We start from the raw sequence: 23,285 nt of genomic DNA, 5'->3' as shown, positions 1-23,285 counted from the left end.
TCCCCTGTAACATTGCCATAAAAAAAGTGGGGTGCAACAATGACCATCTAAAATACCGTACTAAACTTCACCTTCCACCTTCCATACTGATTATCTATGACATAACGAACCCAGTGGGTATTGACATTAGAATAATAATGGCTATTATTCAGTATGCCATTGCTCTCAAATGCAGCCGTCATTAAACATAACATGAGAAAAAAATATAGGATCGATCTGAGTTTGAGCTACAGTTTACCTGCGGAATGTGACACGAAGAACTTTATCATTATCAGAAAGCTCTTGATTAAGTGAAATGTGATAAGAATGAATGTAATTGGCGTAAAATTCTATTTACAGTCGCAGGAGACACATTTAAAGAACGACTAATCTGACGTTGGCTAATGTATGGACTCATTATTATCATTCCTAATACAGTTACAATAATAGTATCGTCGTTATTTAATGATTTTTTAAAACGTTTGTGTTTCATCTGTCCCATACGCACTCTAGCTATTAAACGTAAAATTGCTTTATGATCATGATGTTATCTATTCGAATACCTATCTCGATATTGACGAACTGCTTCTCTAGCATTATTATCAGCGGCATAATAAATACTAATCATGGCAACAATTTCTGAGAGCGAATAATCTGTCATGATAATATTGATACAATTAACGAAAGAGAATAAAATAAATTTACTCTAATAACCAAACATATTAAACAAATCGCAATAAGAGCCAACTCGAGTCGATTTTAACCAAAAACAATCAGCTGAATAGGAATAATGAAAGTGTTTTGTGGTAGTTGTCGATACTAAAAAAGGATGTTGTGATTATTTCATTATTCCGTAAACATCAAGCTTCGGCGATTCTCCGAACACTTCAAACGCGTTTTAGGCATTCCTCCTAAATGAAAAGGCAGCGCGCCTTAGTGCTCGTAAAAATCGCAATTTTTAACCCAATATCTCGGAAACTATAGATTTTATAAAAAATTGTTAAGGTACTAAAAACATTTATTTTGATTAGATAAATTTGAAAGTACAAAAATAGTTTTCTTTTAAAAAATAAAATTTACTTTAATCTCACAAAATTACAATTCTTTATTCTTTTAATCCAATCTCAAAAAACTATTAATTTTACACTAAGACGGGCATGTAGAAATATTCAGCCAACGTTCTCAAAAAAACAGGTAATGCATTCGAAAAATGGTTGCAATTATGTATCCAACAGAATGGTAGTTTGAACATTTGAACATTTTCTGTAGACTAAAATTACACTCAATGTGATTTCGATGTGACCTTACTGAGTCAATCGGTCTTACCTTCACTGGCCGAATCGATCTTGTCTTCAGTGGCCGGTACATCTTGAGTAATGCTAATGCCGGCGGAATTGTAACTTTTAAGCTTTGTAACTCAAAAAGTACTTAATTATAATGTTTTAAAAAGCTCTCGAGGTAAGATATAAGAATATGTAATGAAAAATAAGGGGTTTTATTTAAAAAAACAAAATTGAACTTCATATAAGATTGGCACGTTCACTCAAGGTCAAACCAATGACACCATCTTATGTCCCCTTCGAATCAAACAACTTTAGTCCGAAACGTTTTTCCATATTTTTCATATTTTGAAGACAAGAGATATTTGCCTGAAGCGATTAAAATAAAACACCCTGTATATATATCGCGCTATAATTATTGTAATTTATTGTAGAATAATTATTAGCAATATTATTACATAATAAAATGAGAATCATATTAACATTTATTAATAAAACTATTAAAGACATTATAAAAGCTTAATATTGGAAAGGAAGTTTATAAACTTTTTATTTGATTATGTATATAATAATGTATTAAAAAATAATTACAATATTAATAAACTATGAAAGTTTTAGCTGTCCTCAAAATGTTCATTATAAGATACTATCCAAAATTCCTAAAAGTCTTACCTCTATTAGTGTCGAAGTTGTAGTCGATGATGTTGTGATCGATGGTATTACAACTTGCTCAATAGACGGTTTTCTTACAAATAATTCCGCTCCTTTGTATCTCGCACTGAATCTGGGTGCAGAACCGTTGGGCGTTATCCTAGGAGCGGAATTCTGTTTACAAAAAAAATAATTCTTTACAAAAATTATACATCATCTTGATCATAGGTTTCAAAAATCTGAAAAAAATATACCTTGATAACTTTAATATGTACAGAGATTTAAATTTTAAGGAACATTATTGAATCATAAAAACTATCTTTTACATGATCGTTTACATGATTAAAGTTTTGGATTGAGAGGTCGTAGCAACCTCTTCCAACAGCCATTTTTCTCGTCTTTAAAAATATTTTCATTTATTCGATTTTTCATGCTACATATGATTTTTAAGCTATCCCCACTTTCTTATTTTATATGGTTTGGGATAGGCGCCTGATCAAAAGAGTTTATATAATTCCATAAACCTCTCAAAATTTCAATTCTTTACCTCTATCCATTCTAAAGTTACCAACGTATATAGTCAGACTTTTGGACTAATTTGCATATGAAATCCACTACTCTATAAATATAAATAAATTTATATTTAATAAATGTTATTAATATATATAAAATGTTGCATATATTTATATAATAATTATATATTTTTATATTATTTTTAGATTTAAAGATATAAATAAATATTCTATAATATAAATAAATATCCTACAATATTAGCATCACAAATTGATTAAGCCATTGTAATAATTTTTTTCACATATATATTAAATTAAGTATTAAAAATCATATAATAAAATTACAACGAGCGTACGTTTCAGCTCCTTTTTTATGCCATTTTTAGCGCAACATAGCAATATTATTAATTAAACATAACGAAAATAAACTATGACACATTAAGATCGTCTGATAAAAACAATAAACGCCAGTAAAAAGAAAAATTAATTAATTAAAATGTATGGAGGAATTGCATGTTATATCTCACATCATGCTACCAGACAAATCTCCAAATTCCCAATGCATCTTTAAGAAGTGTACTGGAAATTCGGAGATTTGTCTGGTGGCATTGACGTGAAAAATAACATGCAATTCTTCCGTACATTTTAATTAATTTATTTTTTTTTTATTCACTGATGTTTGTTATTTTATTTATTTTATTTATTATTTTTATTATTTATATTTTATTATTTATTTATTATTTTTATTATTTATATTTTATTTATTATTTTTATTAGATGACTTTAATATATCATAATAATTTGTCTGTTTTTGTTTATGTTTAATTTATGCTGTTATCTTGCGCTGAAGATGACTAAAAAAAATAGCCGAAACATAGCTCGTTGTAATTTTATTATATGATTTTTAATATTTAATTCTTTGCGCCCAATCACTGCGCTTGGCTTCGACTGCTTGTTTCTTTGTTTATTTTTGTCTTATGGAGCTTTTTTTTGTAACTTTATGTTAAATTATTCTAAGATTAATTAATAAAAATAAAGCTTTCTTACAAAATAAATATCATGTGAAACGCAGCTTCTTTATGTATTATATATATATATATATATATATATATATATATATATATATATATATACACATATACAGAGTGTCCCAGCTAACTTGATCACCTTGAATATCTCGCTTATTTTTAATGATAGAAAGAAATGTTATAGACAAGAATTATTTGTTGTCAGGGGGCGAATACTGTCCCGTACAAAAAATTTTTTTCAAGGTCATTTTTTTAAGATTTCAAGGTCATAGATATTTTTTTAAATGGGACTCAATATTTTTTTATCATGGCGTGATAGCAGGGGTGAAAACCTTTTCAACGACCTATTACACAATGACTTCACTATTACACGTGACTTTGAGCATGGAAAATCAAAAAATAATTGGAAATGTTTAAATGATGGAATACTTGCGCTAAAAGATTTAATAGAAAAAATTTATGGTAATAAATTATGCCGATGAAAAGAGGCAGCCGCAATGACCTTGACCTTGACATATGTTGTCAAGATCACTGTCCTGAGTAACAATCAAAAGGTTTTAGCCGTCGCTTATTGTTTATTAAAAAGTTATGATAATTATTCAGAATCATGGCTCCATCTGCAAATGGACTGTAAATTTTTTTGATAACTTTTTATACTTAGAGAATAATGTAAATAACAATTTTAAATCGACGGAAGTCCAAAAGAAAAGTTATTAACAATAAAAGTTTGAAATATACTAAATGCATGGACAGGAACCACGCGCACGCGCGCGCACACATACACACATACACGCATGCACGCACGCACGCACGCACGTATGCACCCACGCACGTATGCACCCACGCACGCACGCACGCACGCACATACACACACGGGAAGGGGGGGAGGGGCGCAGCCTCACCCACCCCGCCGGTAGGCAGCTTGGACCTTGCTTTACAATGTAGCATATATTTTGTAAGTTGTAAAGCGCGGTGCACCCTGCAAAATAGTTTGAAATATATCAAAGTACATGCACGGGGGGGTACATGCAAGGAGGGCCTTCGGTCCCCCTCTTGCACCTACCTTGCTGATAGGCTGGGTGGACCTCGCTTTACAACTTGGAAAATATAAGCTACATTGTACCCTCTCCTCCCCCCCGTGTGCGCGCGCGTGTGTGTGTGTACGCACGCGCGCACGCGCGCTTCCTGTCCATGCATGTACTTTGGTATATTTCAACTTTTTTGTTAATAACTTTTTAATAGACAATGACCGACAATGACGGCTAAAACTTTTTGAATGTTGTTCAGGATCATGACCTTGACAACATATGTCAAGGTCAAAGTCATCGGAGATGCTTCCCTTCATCGGCATATTTACCAAATTTATTTCAACAAATGCTCAAAATGATGTTGACATTGACTTCAATATATTTTGAAAGCCTCGGTTAATGTTAATAAATAAGTTTTCGTATTCTTCTAATGACAAACAATTCAATTTACAAATGTTGATAGGCTTCCAATTTCATATACTATTATCATTTTTATTATCATTCTTTTCGAAGGAGTTTCGATTATACAATTCAATTATTTCGTGGCACTGGCAGTGTTAACCTATCCAAAAGGAAACGATCGAAACCTGTCATTGGAGAAGCAATAGAGATTGCTGTTTGACTGCAATACGATCCCCGTATCAATTGTCGGAAAATCGAATGTTATCATGATATTTCCAAAAGTGTACATCGGGGTACTTCAACGTTATAAATTGCATCCGTTTCATATTTCCCTACATCAGGAGCTTCATGGCACTGACTTCCAAAATCGTTTGTGAATGTTTTGTGAATGGGCAATGGAACAAATCCAAATGAATGAGAATTTTTTTTCCAACGTTGTTTTCATGGATGAATCAAGTTTTATCAACCATTGACAATTAAATATACATAATATGCATTACTGATCCATTGAAAATCCGAAATAGCTTCGACAACAGGTATACCAACGTTCATGGAATGTAAATGTATGGTATGAAATCCTCGGGGATCAGATCATTGGACTATTTTTCATTGATTTTTCATTGATGATACTTTGAAAGGTAAGAAGTATGAGAACTTTTTGACAGAAGAATTGCCTCACCTATTGGAAGAAATACTATTAGCTCAAAGGATTGAAATATGGTATCAGCATGACGAATGTTCGGCCCACAATGCAAGAGTAGCCCGTGGAATATTGGATGAAAAGTTTCCTCGACGTTGGATTGGGCAAACGTTGTATAGCCTTCACGTTCACCTGATCTGACTCCACTGGATTTTTTTTTTTTATGGGGAGTACTTAAGGACATCGTTTATGAACGTTCCAACGCCCGAAGAAATAAGGATGCGTATTAGAAATGCATGTTCTAATATCAGTCAGAAAACGATAAAGAGTGCAAGAAAATCATTTATTGGCCGTATATAAAAATGTATTGAAGTCACTGGACATCATTTTGAGCATTTGTTGAAATAAATTTTTTTATTAAACCTTTTATCGCAAGTATTCCATCATTTAAATATTTCCAATTATTTTTTGATTTTTTATGCTAAAGGTCACGTGAAGGTCATTATGCAATAAGTCGTTGCAAAGATCTTCACCTCTGCTATTACGTCATGATAAAAAAATATTTAGTCCCATTTAAAAAAATATTGATGATCTTGAAATCTCAAAAAATATGACTTTAAAAAAAAATTTTTGTACGGGACAATATTCGCCCCCTAACAACAAATAATTCTTGTTTCTATATCATTTATAATCTATAACATTTCTTTCTACCATTAAAAATAAACGAGATATTCAAGGTGGTCAAATTAGCTGGGACACTGTATATATATATATATATATATATATATATATATATATATATATATATATATACATGTATATATGTATACATGTTTACAACACATATCTTGAAACATGCTCATTTCTTAAACATTATTGGATGATTTTTATAAACTTATAAAATTACTCACCCCGATATTCACATTGGAATAAGCTCCAGAGAAAATGGGAGTTTTTTCACTTAAAGAATTCAAGAGCGGTGCCACAGTACTCCGTAATTGCTCCAACAGTGTGGTAACGTTCTTGCTAAAAATTGCGCTTTTAGTGGGATTGAAAATATTGGAATCGCTGCTGTTGCTATTGCTGCTCTCAATAAATACCAGCGGCAGGTTATCATTTAAAGTGTCGATTTTCACATTAACGAGCGGCTTGGAAGAATTAGAATGACTTCTTGCTGTGACATGTGTATTATACTTAGTTGGTTTTGATGTTATGGTGACGAAATCAGCAATCGCTTCTTTATCCGCTTTACTCGACTGTTGGATCATCAATTGACTAGTTGGTACTTCGGAATGTCTCCTATAAGTTGCCGTTCGCGGACGGAACTCCCTATGTTTCGTCTGCGTAAATGTCGCCTCAGTGTTGAGTGGCTTGGGAACGGCATCGTATGGTGTGAAAACGCCCGATTTTTTCTTAATGTATCGGCTGGTAGGTCCAACAGTCATCGATGTTACCATAGAAACTGCCACTTTGTCTGGTTCCTGTTGCTTTGTATAACGAGGCTGAAAAATACTTTTCCTTGCATCATTCACAAATTTCATGCTCTTGTTTTCCGACAAGTCATATTTCTTTGCGTCAGGAATATAAACAGGATACAGCTTTTTTGACTCCGTTGTTGATGAATGCATGCTGCTCGGCGTGGTAACTGTTGGTGACAGTGTTATTTCGTGAGCAAATTCCGTAGTGTAAATATTCCTAGATTCTATTAACGTGTCCATAATTGACGTAGTGCCCAATGCCACAGCAGTTTCCTTTTGTATGTCATTATTACTGCGTTCTTGTTTATCTGACTTAATTATTTCAATAGATGTTTCATCTAACTTTAGTGGTTCTATGGTTGTAACGATATTGTTCTTGTCTAGAGTTTCCATCGTATTTGCCAACGTTGATGTTTCTTCTCGCGGTACCAAGGTACTCTGCAACATTGAAGATCGAACTTTCGTATCGATAGTCGTGGCGGCTGTTTCCTTTACGGATATGGTACCGCGACGCGAAATTGTAATTCTGCGTGGTATAATATTAAATTTAGTAATACTGCTCAATGATGTTCCTTCTAGAGACGAAGATATGATCGCTTTTTCTGTAGGTATCTGATTCTTTTTAATCATGGATGATCTGAACGAACCTTTGATATTTCGATCTTTCAAGGATTGTCTATCTTCCAAGATCTTCCATCTGTCTCTCGTAATCGATTTCTCTTTCTGCGTATTTGCAATTATTGAACTTTCGTGCGATACATGCACGCCATTAAATTTGCTGGTTGCCTTCGTCGTTTTTTCTACATTTCTGTCTTTGTTGACAGGTAAAATTTCTTTCACTTGTGATTTATCAGAATGAGAGACGAAAATCATTTCGTCAAAGTTATTCTCATCAACGTTTAGTTCAGGTTTGATTAATCTCCTAGCTAAGTCCAATTTCAGCTTAGATTTTTCGGAGAACAGATTTTCCGTGCTTGATTTTGTTGCCTGAAAAGGTCGTTCAAAGAGCTGCATTTTAGATGCGCGTCGAAGATCGCCAAGCATTTGCAAGCAGAAAGCTCAGAAGTAAATTCTGTTAGTATGGCGCGACGAACTCGACAAGACGTTCATTTTTCGTGAAAGTCATTTGTAGAAACATGTACGTAGTCTTCACTTTCATAATAATAAAAAACTAATATATTAATTACTAAACATGCTACACCCACCCTTTCGCTTTTAAAAGAAAAATAGAAGTCTGATGAATTGAAGAAAGAAGACGATCCACGCAGCCAGCTGGTTAACAATAAACTCAAACCAAGATTTCGTTGGCATGGACAACGACTGAAAGTTTAATCATTCTTGTCAGATACAATAATCTAAATACACTGCTTTATCCACAAGATAAATAAAATGTGAGATAATATCGTATATACAAGTATACAATTTATGTATTAAACACTTGAGAAATATGTATTAATAAAGTGCACGAAAAATTAGCAAATTGTATATTTATATTGTTATTTTCTATTAATCGTTCAATGTAAAGCATATTTCTAATATATAATACAATGTAATATAATACAATGTAATATAATTATGTGAGAAAAATGATCTATTTTATCATATCATGTTTTTATTTAGAAGTACGTGCGCTTGCACACATGTGTTTGCGATTAGCGGTTCATATATATATATATACATATACAGGGTTAAGGGACAATCTCTCGTCGTTAATCTCTCATAAAGCATGTAAATAGAACTCTCTTTCTCTTTTTCTTTCTTTTCTTTTCCTCCTCTCCCCATCATGTCCTTTGTTTCTCTGTCTCTTTCTCCTTTCTCTCCACAAGTTTCTAAAATATTTTTTTCTACAATATATTTCTCTTATACTAAGATATTTGTTTTAAAGTTAAAATTTGAAAAGCATTTTCTTTAAATAACTTTTATATCACTCCATAGATTTTAATAATTTGTAATAATTATTTTTGTATTAAGTAGAGATTCTTTAAAATAGCGATAGTTCTCTTGATATTACGTCGGAGAGGGATAGTGGAGAGTGGATAGTGGAGAGAGAAAGAAAATTACCATAGATATATAAGATAGACTCAGTATGTCCTTGGCAAAACAGACGAAAAAGCAAAATAGAGGGGAATTTTTTTTTATCTGCGCAGTTGTTTCTTGACACTTGATAGCCATTGACTTGTGGAAAGATATATTTTCTTTCTCGCCAGGATCTTTCCAATAACCACTTGCATGTCTTCATTTTTTTTTAATGTTAATGATAATGTTTAATGTTAATTTTTAATGTTATAAGATAATATTTTTGTACAATTATCCACGATATTCGACAATATTTTTAAGTTATTGCCAACCGTTGCTGTCACTAATTCGCGCGTAGAAAAGGACAAATTCACTAACGTTTTGCCTCTCGCTCCGTTTTCCCGAAGCCAATTTTTAGCCTAAGGAAATTTATATGCTGAGCCTATTTTATATGTCTATGGGAGTCTTCTACAAACCTACAAAACTTTGAAATACGTATGTTTGTTTTATTTAAATTTTTTTTAGATTCTTTATATACACATACACATACTTTTTTAAAAAAATGTACTTTTATTTTATTTTAAAAATTATTTTTGAGACAAATACTTTTGATCGATAAGAAATAAACTTTTTTTCATAATAGAACAATGATTTTGATTGACAAAAATTGCATTGATTGTATTAAAATTTATTAAAACAAAATACATTTAATAAACTCGCTATACAAACGTATTTGGAAGCGGTGTTTGTAAAGATGTGTGCTTAGAGAGGAGACGTATGTGACGGATATAAAGAAGATTAAGGCGAGAGCGAAGATTGTCTTAGCGATGCAAAAAAAGAATTAACCCTATCGAAAATGTTCGATTAAAACTGATTAAAAAAGAAGTAATCCGAATCGATCGGGATTTCTGCACCAAAAATACGGTATTAAAATCGATTATGTTTCAATCGAACATTTTCGGCAACTATTAAAAACAAATATACGATTTAGACGGATTATTTTGGATTATATATCCATCCGATTATTCATGTTTATTTGGATTGACAACAATATGGATTAGAATATAATAATTTTGGATTGGAAATAATCCGCGAAAGCGATATTAAAACCGATTATAATTTGTTCGGAAAATCGATTATTTTTTAACCCGTCACGGATTGAATCAATTAAAACCGATTAAAACGGATTATGTTTTAATCGATTTTAATTCAACATTTTCAGCAGGGAAGGCATATATAAATCAGAAACCCTGAGAAAAGTGTGAGAGAATCTAAATAACGCGTTCGAGGATAAAAGAGAGAAGTAGAAGTTACGTGAGAAGTAAATTTATTACACACTTTAATTTAAACCAAACTACAAGATTATAATTCCATGGAAGTTAATACAATAACAATGGCCTATACTTTGAAAGAACTTGATTTTGAAGTTAAAGAAAAAATAATAGGCGCGTTGCTACTATCCGAATTATCCGACGAGCACAAGCTCATGATCATAAGTCTAGAGAACGCCAATACAATCGTTACGTCAAGTGCAATCAAGAGATCAGATACGGAGAAACACATGAGAGAACGGACGGAAAACAAACAGGAAAAACGGAAGCGGCATTATATTCGAAGGTGAAAGTGGTACGTAAAAAGGAAGAAGAAAAGAAAAAAAAGACTACACATGCAGTAAGATCAAACACTTTGCAGTCAAGTGTTCTAATAAAAGAAGAATCCAAGGAGAAGGAAAGTTTGATACATATTCGCAACTCGAGCAACCACGAAAAGTGACGAGTGATATTCCAGAGCAACGGCGCACATGACAGGCTACGCAAATTATCTGAGAGAAATGAAGAAGTACAATAGAACCATAATGGCAGTAAATTACAGTCAATTAAAAGCAGTCCGGCAACGGAAAGCAGAAGTTGAGGTCACTATGAACGGAGCCAAAAAATTTATTTGTGTTAAAAATATATGATCCAAGACTAGCTGCAAATTTGCTCTCTGTAGAGATCATAGTTAGAGGTCAAGGGCTTGTTAAGCGCAACCTATAGCCTCTACGAGTCAAATGTCAACCTTGCCTGCCAGCGGGGATCCCTGCTCCTATGAAAAAGACTCTGGCATCCAAGTGCTCAGGGGAATATCTGGGCCACTCTGACCTTGAGGGTTTTAAATACCAGGTCTAGTTAGCATAGGGCTGACAATCCTATCTAATGAAACTTATCATGAACCCAACACTGCGGCTTCGGATTAGAAATGAATTTATGGATACCTAGATCCGATATTCTAACAAGATAAACTTGACTATCGGAACATGGAATATTAGAACAACGTTACAGATAGATAAAATGAACGAAATAGCGGCGGAGCTCAGCAAATACAGATTAGATATTGTAGCCCTGCAGGAGCTTAGATGGAAGGATGCAGGAGCTATTGTTAAAAAGGATTACACATTGTACTACAGCGGAACTCCAAAAAAATCAGAACAAAAGAATACATTCTGAATAAATCGGAACATTAAGAACAAAATCTTAGGTTTTGAATCAATTAACGAAAGGATATGCAAGCTCAGATTGAGAGGAAAATTTAGGAACCTATCACTTATATGTATATATGCGCCTACTGAAGCTAATGAAGAAATAGAAATAGACCTATTATATATGATACATTGGAAAATGTATGCAATAGGGTTAATAAATACGATTCACTAATTATATTAGGCGACTTTAATGCAAGGATAGGGAAAGAGAAATTGTCAGCTCAGTTGCTGGCAGATTTCCTTTACATAATAAAACATCAACAAATGGACTAAGGCTATGCCAGTGGACAGAAAAGTCCTCTTTAAGAATTGTAAGCATTGATTTCCAACATAAAGACATCCAAAAAAGCACGTGGCAAATACCTGGAATGGATAGTAAACCAAATTGACCATGTTTTGGTGAACACAAGAAGAGGATCCAGCGTAATAGATGTAAAAACTTGTAGAAGTACAAACTGTGACAGTGATCACTACCTTGTGAAAGCAAAGATAAGGCAAAAAATATTCAGCTCAGCAAAAGTTAAAGGAGGAGACGAATAAAATGGAATATAGAAAAATTAAAAAGTGAAGAGGTATTGAAGGAATACCAAACAAGGTAGCTGAGGTTTTAGCAGGAGCACACAATAACGAAGATATAGAAAAAGAATGGAGCAATATAGAAAGTGCAATAACTAATGCTACTAGTCATATAATAGAGAAAAAGACGTAACGAAGATTGTTTTGACTTGGAATGTGCTGATGCTCTGAATGCAAGAGAAACATGGCAAGAAAAAGATTGCTACAGCGACGTACCAGATGAATGTAAGAGAAATACAATGTGAACAGAAAAATAGCAAAGAAGATTGTGAAGATTGTGAAGATGTAAGACTAAGAAGAAGAATGCTATGAATAAAAGATTGCAGCAGATTAGTAATCAATACACTAAGCGGCAGTGCGAGAGATGTATGAAAAGATCAAAAGTAAGCAAAAAGATTTCTAACCAAGATTATATAATATAAAAAATGACACAAGTAAGATGTTAATTGAGGACGAAGAAAGATCGCAGACGGAGGAGGATGTACTTTGAAAACGTGCTCAACGAAGGAAGGATTGAACGGAACTACAGACAGACCAAACAGTCTTGCCTTATAATAATAAGGAAACATAAACGGAAGAAGCAGGGCTCACACCTCCCGAAGAAGTAATCAAAGATACAAAACCTGAAGAGCAGTAAGACGCCCGAAGAAAACACAATAACAGCCAAGCTTTTAAAAAATGCAGGTAGAGAATGTCAGCTCGGGATATATAATCTTATTCTCAAAATCTGGCAATCGGAAACAATGCCTGAGAAATGGAAAAACGGATTAATAGTCCCGATTCACAAGAAAAGTTTCAGATCAGAGTGCGCTAATTACAGACTCATAACTTTTTGCTCAATGTAACATACAAATTACTATCAACAATAAATTCAAGAAATACGCGGAAGAATGCATATCTGATTACCAGTGCGACTTAATATATTCGAATTAATATATTCGGATATTTGCGGCTATATCCAAAGAATCGCTAGGCGGCGCGAAATTCTTTATAATTTTCATAGATGACTAGAATCACAAAAAAATTTGTATATTTCTCAAAATATAAAAATGAGGCAATTGAACTATTTAAAAATTTTAAAACATATAAACTATAAAGGAAAAATAAACTAACAAAAAAAAAAAATTTAGAGGGACAACGGCCGCGGATACTTCAGTAAAGAATTCAAAAATATGCTACAATTATTAAGAATAGCGCATCAAACAATAGTTTCGTACAATCTTCAACAAAATAGTTTAGTAGAACCTGCAAATCATAATATTATAAAGCGAACTGTTGATGTATGTTAATAGATACAAAATTACCAAAACATTACTGAGCTGAAGCAAGATCTACGATGGTTTATTTGCTTAACAAAAGTTCAGCTAGCGCACTCTCTATGGGGAAGAATCCTAGAGGAGCGGAAAAGATAATAAAATGCCTACGAGTATTTGACATACGTATCACGAGAAAAAAGAGACAAGTAGGATTCAAAGGCACAAGAGTTAATATTTATTATTGGTTATGGAAAATATTATAAAATACTGGTTAATCGATCCAAATAAAGAAGATAATTGTAAGTAGAGATGGTGAATTTTGTGAAGGTTATCATAACAAAGTCTCAAAAAAGAATAAAGGACGCAGAAGGTTGTGATCTATCAATTAATCAAAAAATCACAAGAGGAGCGTAACCAAGACGAAAATTTTGACACAGTTTTCTCAGATGAAGAAAACAACAAGAACAGAAATCAAGATATTTCCTGGAAACAGGTGGAAATATGAAAGAAATTCAAAAGTTGGCGCAGGAAGGGCGAATTGATTAAACAAAGAAACGCCGAACACAAAGCTATATTTAGAAGATCCGAACGCAAATGGAAATCACTAAACAGAACAAGATACATAGCATATATGACATCGGAGAAATGCACGGCTGACCTAAGTACAATAGAAAAATCAATCTAATAAAGGCAGAATACAAAGTGCTCGCCTTTAATTGTTGAAACTATATGGTTGAGAAATATTTCACATGAAATCACAAAGATCGCTAAAGAAACACTAAAAATCAAGTGTGATAATAATGGAACAATAAATTTATCAAAGAATAATTGCAATTACCAACACACTAAACATATTGATATATGCCATCATTTCGTATGGAAAATACTTGCACAGAAACATGTAAAGATAACTCACATATCTAGTGACAAGATAACGGTCGATATTTTATCGGAAATCTTTATCGGAATTGTAACATAAAATTAATGGGTACGATTACGATAACTACGGTCCCCTATTTGAAAGATCGTTTCTGAAGGCATTTTTGACGAAGAACACAGAAAAAATAATAAAATTTTTGACCAATAGTTTATATAGTTCCAAGATATGCGACTTTAAAGTTTCACGGTTTTAATGCTTTTTTCTGTTATAAAATAAGAAAAAATAAAGTTTGTTTACGTTGAATTTGTGTAAAGCAGATGTGAAAAAAGTGTCTGTTTACATTTCCAAGGATGAAACTCCTTGGGCTTTTTCACTTTCCACACAAATCGAGATTCAACTCAAATCTTTGTATTGATTGAAGTGTTATTTATATAATTTTTTGGTAAATATAAAGTGGGAAGTTGTGAAACATGCGAAATCTCATTTTGCATTAAAAACTATATCTGTAAAGGCAGTATGTTCCACCCTCCCTCTACAGGGGGGTACACTATCAAAAAATTAGACACATAAGTTTGCGTTGAACTTTACTTTGCGTAGAAAGTGGAAAAACTCAAGGAGTTTTGTCTCTGGAAATGTAAACAAACACCTTTTCCACGTCTGCTTTACACAATTACAATGTAAACAAACTTTATTTTTCCTTATTTTATAACAGAAAATGCATTAAAACTGTGAAATTGCATATCTCGAAAACTATTAGTCGAAATTTTTTTTACTATTTTTCCCGTGTTCCTTTTCAAAAATGCCTTCAGAAACGATCCTTTAAATAGGGGGCCGTAGTTATCGTAATCATCCTTTTCATTATATAGTAAAACAAATTATTATTACAAAAACTAAGATAAAAATAAAACGATTTAAACTTTTGAATACTGTAATATATTTTTTAATAATTAATTTTTAATAATTAAATAAATAATTATATATATATATATATATATATATATATATATATATATATACAGGGTGTCCGATAATTCGCGGATTACCCTTTAAGGGAAGGTAGAGGATGTTATTCTGAATAGAAAAGTCCTGTACCATTTTGTGATTTTCTCAATATTTAAGAAAATATTAATTTTAAAGATCAGCCAACGAAGTGCCGCGAAAAGCTCGTGGCGCGAAAATGCCTCCACTGTCAATTGATACTCGGTCGCGGCGAAGCAATGGGAGGAGCAGTTTGCGAGCATGCTTCGCTATGGCAACCAAAGAAATACACACATAATGCGTGCTCCGTTTTATGTATGTGATCTTTTCATTATGTGTGTATTTTTCGGTTGCCATAGCGAAGCATGCTCGCAAACTGCTCCTCCATTGCTTCGCCTGATCAATATCAATTGACAGTGGGAGACATTTCGCGCCACAGCTTTCGCGGCACTTCGTTGGCTGATCTTTAAAATTAATATTTTCTTAAATATTGAGAAATCACAAAATGGTACAGGACTTTCTATTCAGAATAACATCTACCTTCCGCAAAGGTAATCCGCGAATATCGACACCTATATATATATATATATATATAGTGTGCGTGTGCGTGTGCGTGTGCGTGGCGTGTGCGCGCGCGCGCGTGATGTGCGCGCGCGCGTGCGCCTGCGTGTGTGTGTGTGTGTGCGTGTGCGTGTGCGTGTGCGTGTGCGTGTGCGTGTGCGTGTGCGTGTGTGTGGTGCGCGCGCGCGTGCGCCTGCGTGTGTGTGTGTGTGTGTGTGCGTGTGCGTGTGCGTGTGCGTGTGTGTGGTGCGCGCGCGCGTGCGCCTGCGTGTGTGTGTGTGTGTGTGTGCGCGTGCGCCTGCGTGTGTGTGTGTGTGTATGTGCGTGTGTGTGTGTGTGTGTGTGTTAGGTGGATGGATGTGAGTGCGGGTGTAGGTGTGAGTGTATGAAGTATTACACAATATTACTTTGAGTGATATATGATATTTCGCGAAAAGCTGTATTTAAAAAGTCTATTTAGTGTCCCAGTTAGCGAAATCCTAATAATAAGTTTCTATATTGTTACGTTACGTCCGTCCTTATATATTTTGTCCGTGCGTGTCGTCTATGGCAGTTTGCTATATCGTCTCTAGGAGATGATTTTCTAACATATCGCTAAGGGAGTTCTTTTGGAAACAATAGCATCCATCTTGTTTAGAACCGCCACGTTAGTCTCACGGAGGATTTGATTACATGTGGACGTATTTGTGATTAACGAGTTTATCTGTTCTGTGTTCTGTATTCTGTATTTTGTGTTGTATTAAAGTTCCTTTTGTTTCTTATTATTTATGACGCGGAGCGTGAGTGCCGATTGTATCGTGCGCGATTCGATTCGATTTATTTCGTCGTTGCGCGGACGTAACAATATCAAAAAATGAATCAAATAAAAATGAATCATATAAAAAAATGAATCAAATTTATGATACTGAATTTAAGATACTGTTTATTTGTTTGAATAAACAGTATCTGTATTTAATTCTAATGATTTATTTCGAGTGTACTTTCTTTTCCGAACTAACAGCATAAGATAGTATAAGTTGATTATATCAAAATTGATTATATGAAACTAGTTTATGTGTTAAATATTTTTCATTCATTGCACATCATTAATAAACATCTATTTATTTTCTATTTTCTGTTATTTCATTAAAAATGCTAGAAAGCAAAATTTAAATTGCGATCAATAAAGATCGATAAAAGATTTTTATAAAAAATTTAAAAATTGGAAACGGCTATAAAATACAATTATTGCTTTTTGTAATTAATATATCTTGAGAGAACTTCTCGTCGAAGATTCGCCACTCCATCACGATCGTTTAATCTGATTTTGTTTGATAATCTTTGTTGTACCCAGGTTCTAAAGCTTCTTGCATTTCGTAAGCTTTTCGGCGAAAGTTTTGAAAAGTAGGTTTTTCAATATTTACCGTTACCAATCACCAAATAAGCTTCACTGACAGCACTATAATCGTAAAGATGTTAATAAGGCATCATTGTCCAGTTTTGATTGGTTTTTAATGATGCATTTATGTGAGTTTGCGTTTATATTACAGCGATCAGTACATCATTCCTTATTTCGTATTGTAATCTTATTTCGTATTGTAATCTCTTGTGTTGAATTATTATTCCGATTGTAATCTCAAGAAGTATTTAATGTTCCACAATCGATGATTGTGAGAAATAATCTTTTTTTATAAAACATTTCCTGATAAAAAATATAATCAGACTTAAATCTTTCCTTTAAAATCTTTCCATCCGCAGCTGGAAAAAATGTGATAATATTTAAAAGACATATATAATATCAAGAGAATGATATTTTTCTCGTACACGGACATCTGTTTAAATAATGTAAGAGACATCCGGAAATTTTCCGAAACGCGAATAAAATCAAATAGGAAAGTATTTCAAATACGAAGTATTTTCTTAGCTAGTCCAGAGTTTATGTGTATACATTTCAAAAATTCTCTTTAAAAATCTAATTTAACTATATCGCTATGTATCTACATATTATTATATGTATTACATATTGCGTTTGTTTTGAATATCAGAATTAAGGAATTCGTAAAAACGACCTGTGAGATTATGTCTATTGCAAACACAACATTTTCTATATTTTTTTTAATACATGCATTAGTTTCATGCTGAGTATGTCGAGTATGTCCATAACTTTTGTTTTTTCAGAAGATCCTATGAGTGATATTTCAAGCTTTATACAAATGTATAAGAATTATATATTCTAAAAAAAAATTATTATCACAATTAACTTAAATATATATGCTAATCAGTCCAAGATAAAAGTTCAAAAATGAACCACTACTTCTACTAAATATACAGTATTTGGTAAATTCAATGACTTGTAAATAGTTTAAGTTACGAGATTTAGGATGCATACAAATATGAATCGTTAATATATTCAACGCAATAATTATTAGTTAATTTAATGAGTATATCTCAACTAATATGCCTTACCTGCAAGCTAGTCCTTGTTGTACTCTTCTCCCCAGTAAATTTCAAGTTAGAATTTTTCTGAAAATATTCTTTAATTAAATAAGCGCTTGTCTTATTAATTATTTTTTTCACATTATTTTAACAAATATTATGGAAACAGTTCATGAAAAAATTCAGAATTATGAAAAGCTTATTAAAATAATTTTGAAATGTGTTTAATATACGCTACTAAAAAAAAATAGAGAACACTTTTTATATCCTAAAAATTGACTTATTTTCAAACCATTGACACTCGACTAAAAATCATCGTAGACAAAAAATTAAAAAAGCATTTTAAAGCTTGAAGTTTCAACTTTAACAGCTTACCAGTGATCTTAAAAATTTTTTTTTATTTTCTTTGTTTTGTGTTTTAAAAAAAAAAATTATTTTATTTCTTAAAATTATGTACTTTTGACACTCTGCAGCTCGATAAATAAATTTTTTGAAAAATTCACCTTAAGTTTCATAAACTACAATATTTTGCCTACAAATTGCTTTTTTTTAAATATTCCTATAATTTTTTTGACCGATTTTTTTACACGATTTTGAATCTAAACTTGTATTTTCTAGAAATAAGAAAATAACAAAATTTTTGAAAACCGCTAATAGCGCGTTAAAGTTAAAACTTTAAGCTTCAAAATGCTTTTTTAATTTTTTGTCTACGATGATTTTTCGCTGAGTGTCGACATTATTTCTAAAAAATACACTTTAATTTTAAAATCATATAACTCGGTCAAAAAAAATCGGAAAATTAAAAAAAAACGTTTTCGTAGGAAAATTAAAAAAAAACTCCACTACAACATTTTGTCTGCAAAATGTTGTAGTGGAATTTAAATTGAATTTATGTAATTTAAGTTGAATTTAAAAAAAAAATTTTATCGAGTTACAAAGTGTCAAAAACACATAATTTTAAAGAATAAAACAATGTATTATTATTAAACCACTGAACAAGAAAGACAAAAATATTTTTAAAAATCACCGATAGCACGTTAAAGTTGAAACTTCAAGCTTTAAAATGTTTTTTTTTTTTAATTTTTTGTTTACGATGATTTCTCGTCGAGTTTCAAAAATAGTCAGTTTTAAAAATATCAATTTTTGGGATATAAAAAGTATTCCCAATTTTTTTTTTGAGCAATGTATTTTTATAACATTACTAATTTTTTGCAATAAATGAATGTAGTAATCTTATGTATAATAAATATAATAATTTAATGTATGAATGTAATTACATTACAAAATAACTGCACTTGATTTCCATATATTATGTCTCTAACCTGATATATATCAACATTTTCCCGACGTTGTATGCTACCGGTATATATACCGGTAATACATGCTAATATACAATGCTTAATAAACGTCGTAAAATAATGTCTCTATGATTGGTTGTCCAATATGCGCTTCGTATGTGTATATTACGTATTAAATTATGAATGTTTAAATTTCTCAATAAAATCATTTTTTTTCTTTTCTTAATTTAGTCAAGAATCAAAGTTAAAAAAAGCTATATTTTATATTTCTACACTAAAAAAAAAAATGTTGTTGATTTGACTAAATCCGTCCAACTAAATATCATTTTGTTAATTCAAATATTTAAGTATTTAAGTCAAATACAATATGTTAAATCTATGATATATATTTGACTTGAATACTTAAATATTTGAATTAACAAAATGGTATTTAGTTGGACGGATTTAATTAAATCAACATTTCTTTTTCAGAGTAGAATATTATATGATAAAAAAAATTATTAGGATAAATAAACCAGAAGAAAAACCAGAAAAAAAAATTTAAGATAAAACCAGAAAAAACCAGAAAAAAAAATTTAAGATAAAAAAGCAATATGTTTAGCATAAATAAATTCAGACTCACCAATTGAGATAATCTATCTCGGAATGCCAAAGGATAATTGTCGCTCTCCTCCAATTCTATGCTCTTAGGTAAACCGAAGTTTTCGGATTTGTTAAAGGTTTTTCTACCTCTCGTTACATTCTTTGGCGCAACACTCGACAGAGTATTGTTCTCATCTTTCGCTTTTGGTCTTTTAGTGCCTCTTCTTAAAACTTTTGCATTACTTAATGGCGTTTCGGTACTCTTCGATAAATCATTAGACAAGATGATTTCGTTAGTCTGATTTTGATTAACTGATGCAGAGGTAGTCGATGGAGTATCGTGATTGATGTAATTAGGTCGGCGTCTAAGAGTCCACCCGGGATTGCCATGTAATTGCGTCTCGCTTTTAAATGTAGTAGTCCTTAAATCTGCAATAGCCGTAGAAGATTCCTCGATAGAGATCTTCCGGCCCCGAAAGCCTAAACCATGATTAAAAAAATCTTCCTTCATGGGTTTCTTTATTTGAGAGTCTTCTTTTCTGTTTTTTTCCTTGTTCCGAGAAGTTTGCTCGGTTGAAGAGAATACTCGTGCGGGTGTTGATGATTTGATCGTCGTAGAAAGAGAACTGACTGTCGCAATTTTTATATTCAAAGAAGAAATAGTCGTAGCTTCGGCAATGGTCGCCTTTGGAATACTAGTGGTAATGTCTGGAAAAAATATATAATTATTATTAAAACCTTTGTAAAATATTATGTAAAAATATATTACTTTTTATTATTGTTATTATTAATTACGATATTAAATTTAAATTACAAAAACTATATGTAAAGCATATAAAAAATATATATTTATATATTTATATATTATATTTGATTCAAATAAAATATTTTTGATAAATATATATTTTTGAAAATCTTATTATTAAACACTGATTTTTATAAATAAATAAGAATAATATCCTTTTTAGGACATATATTATTAATTAACTAAATAGTAGTAATAAATAATTTTCCCGTGATTTATTTATAAATTATTTATTATTAACCGAATTTTATTCAACTATGATAAAAAAAAATTTATTTACCAAGGTTGCTAACTGTGCGCGACCAATTTCCAGATTGCGCCCGAGCATTTTGTTTATCTTGGTTTATTTTGGTTTCTGTAACTTTTAATTTGCGATTATTCCTGGATCTCCGTTTTCCTTCAGATGTGCGTTCATTATTGGATAATTTTCGTCGTGTTTTTGTCTGTTCATTTACATTTGTCTCAAAATTAGTATCCACATCTTTTTTTCTATCATTATTTCTTGTCTCTGTCGTGTTCATGTCTCTTAATTTATGCGCGGATCGATTCCTGGAATTAACATTTTTTGCATTAGATCTACGTCTAGCACTAGAAGATCGTCCGTTTATCCCCATATTCGCAATCTCGGCGGATCTGGGCGAACTCCGTCGGGAGATGCTTTCGGAATTCACTGTCTCGAGATTGTTTGCATTGGATGTGCGGCGGGATTTCGATCGATCGGACTGTTTACTCTTCTTCGTGTTCGAGCCCACGATATCGTTGCTCTCCACTTTCTCCTTAATCAGTCTTGAAGCTGGTCTCAGAGACATCTTGACAGATGAGATTGTCGCGGATGTCAGAAGATTGGCATTTTCGTCATTTTTAATTGTTAGAGGAATGTTTACTCTTAAAACACTCTCGAAATCTAATGGCAGAACGTCTCGTTCTTTTATACTTTCTTCTTTACGTTTATTAGAGTCGTTCATGTTTTTTGTATTTATCACTTTGGATATGTTAGCTATTAAGGCAATATTCTCGACTCTCGGATTTTTTAATTGCACTTCTTTCTCTTCCAGTTTATCGATCGGATTTTTTTCCTTTTCTATATTTTCATTTGCTAACTTTCTAGATGGAATTATTTGACTTTTTAATTCTTTTCCATTGTAATTTGTATAAATCTTTCTTCCAGTTCTTGATCTCGAGTAATCAGGTGATTTTGTAAATACCTCGTGATCCAATTTCGCACTATCTATCCAAACAGAAGATGCGCTTAAAGATATTCGTGGAGAAGCCGTTTGCTGTTTCAACCTTTGTGATTCAGGCGTATTTTCTTTATTATCACCGTGTCTACTATTCATTATTTCTTTTTTAAATACTTGTGAGGTATGCAACTTTGAACGATTTTGTAAATTATTAACATTAGAATTTAAATATTTTGCATTTATTCGTGTTGTAACAGCGGCGCCATCAGCCATTCTTGATCGTGATCTGAATGAATTTTCCTTCATAAAATGTGTTTCATGTTTCTCTAAATTGAAAGCTGTTTCTGCACGAGAACTTTTATTGCGGGGCGATTTGGTTGTCAGTGCTGTAAAGTCAGTCGATTCTGATGTTAATTTGAAATGATATCGTGCAGTACCACGATTCTGTATTTTCTGTCCATCCTAAAAAATATATTACAAATACTAGTATTTTTGACAATGTAATAAAAATTGTTTTATTTTAAAATACGAAATATATAAAAGTGTATAACTAATGTTAAGATGTTAACTAATATTATCGTACATATATTATTTTTCATTTACAATTCTGAGAGAAATGAAAATATGTTATAAAAAAGTGAAGCCAAATTGCCATTGGTGATGTCCTCCAACTTTTCTTTATTTAATTTGTCAATTAATTTTATGATAAAGCTAAAGATAATTATGAGTAGATTACAAATATATAAGTTTCAGAATATCTTTTATCGTTCCAAAGAAAATGTACTACAAATGTTCAAGTTATATAGCCACAACCATGATTTTGTCATTCTTGAGGAGAATTTAAATGATATAACACTTGATATCAACAATAATTATAATAAAAATGTTTTATTTTTATAAATTATAAATTTTATTAATTTTTTTATTGTTTATGTTCTGGCACCATCTGTCGAACTTGATACGTTTGGAATCCATTTTCTGTGGAATGGTACAAAGCTACTCTGAAACTTATATTTTTAATCTACTCATAATTATCTTGATTTTATCATAAAATTAATTTGTAAATCAATTGAAGAAAAATTGGGAAGCATGTTGGCCGCATATTTTCAAAAAATTAAAAACAGGATTTTTTTAATCATTCTTTCAAAAAATTATTGTAATAATTTTATATAATAGATAATCAAGACATTTATTTATGTCTGTAATCTGCATTTATTA

At 31.9% G+C, this 23,285-nt stretch overlaps 1 protein-coding gene across 1 annotated transcript in view; it reads right to left on the bottom strand.

The window, feature by feature from the left end:
- The window catches only part of LOC126852966 (uncharacterized), a 76,164-nt gene that overhangs the window by 36,814 nt on the left and 16,065 nt on the right, over positions 1-23,285 (bottom strand). Inside the window, exons 3-7 of the mRNA XM_050598279.1 lie at positions 21,167-22,529; positions 20,122-20,789; positions 18,232-18,288; positions 6,432-7,985; positions 1,932-2,084 (exon numbers count right to left, since the gene is read on the bottom strand). Coding sequence (XP_050454236.1) covers positions 1,932-2,084; positions 6,432-7,985; positions 18,232-18,288; positions 20,122-20,789; positions 21,167-22,529 — 3,795 coding nt within the window. The remainder of the gene's footprint in view (positions 1-1,931; positions 2,085-6,431; positions 7,986-18,231; positions 18,289-20,121; positions 20,790-21,166; positions 22,530-23,285) is intronic.

The sequence above is a fragment of the Cataglyphis hispanica genome, chromosome 11 (genome assembly GCF_021464435.1).
Source record: "Cataglyphis hispanica isolate Lineage 1 chromosome 11, ULB_Chis1_1.0, whole genome shotgun sequence".
Classification (NCBI taxonomy): Eukaryota; Metazoa; Arthropoda; class Insecta; order Hymenoptera; family Formicidae; genus Cataglyphis; species Cataglyphis hispanica.
This window is presented reverse-complemented; position numbering and strand designations above follow the sequence as displayed.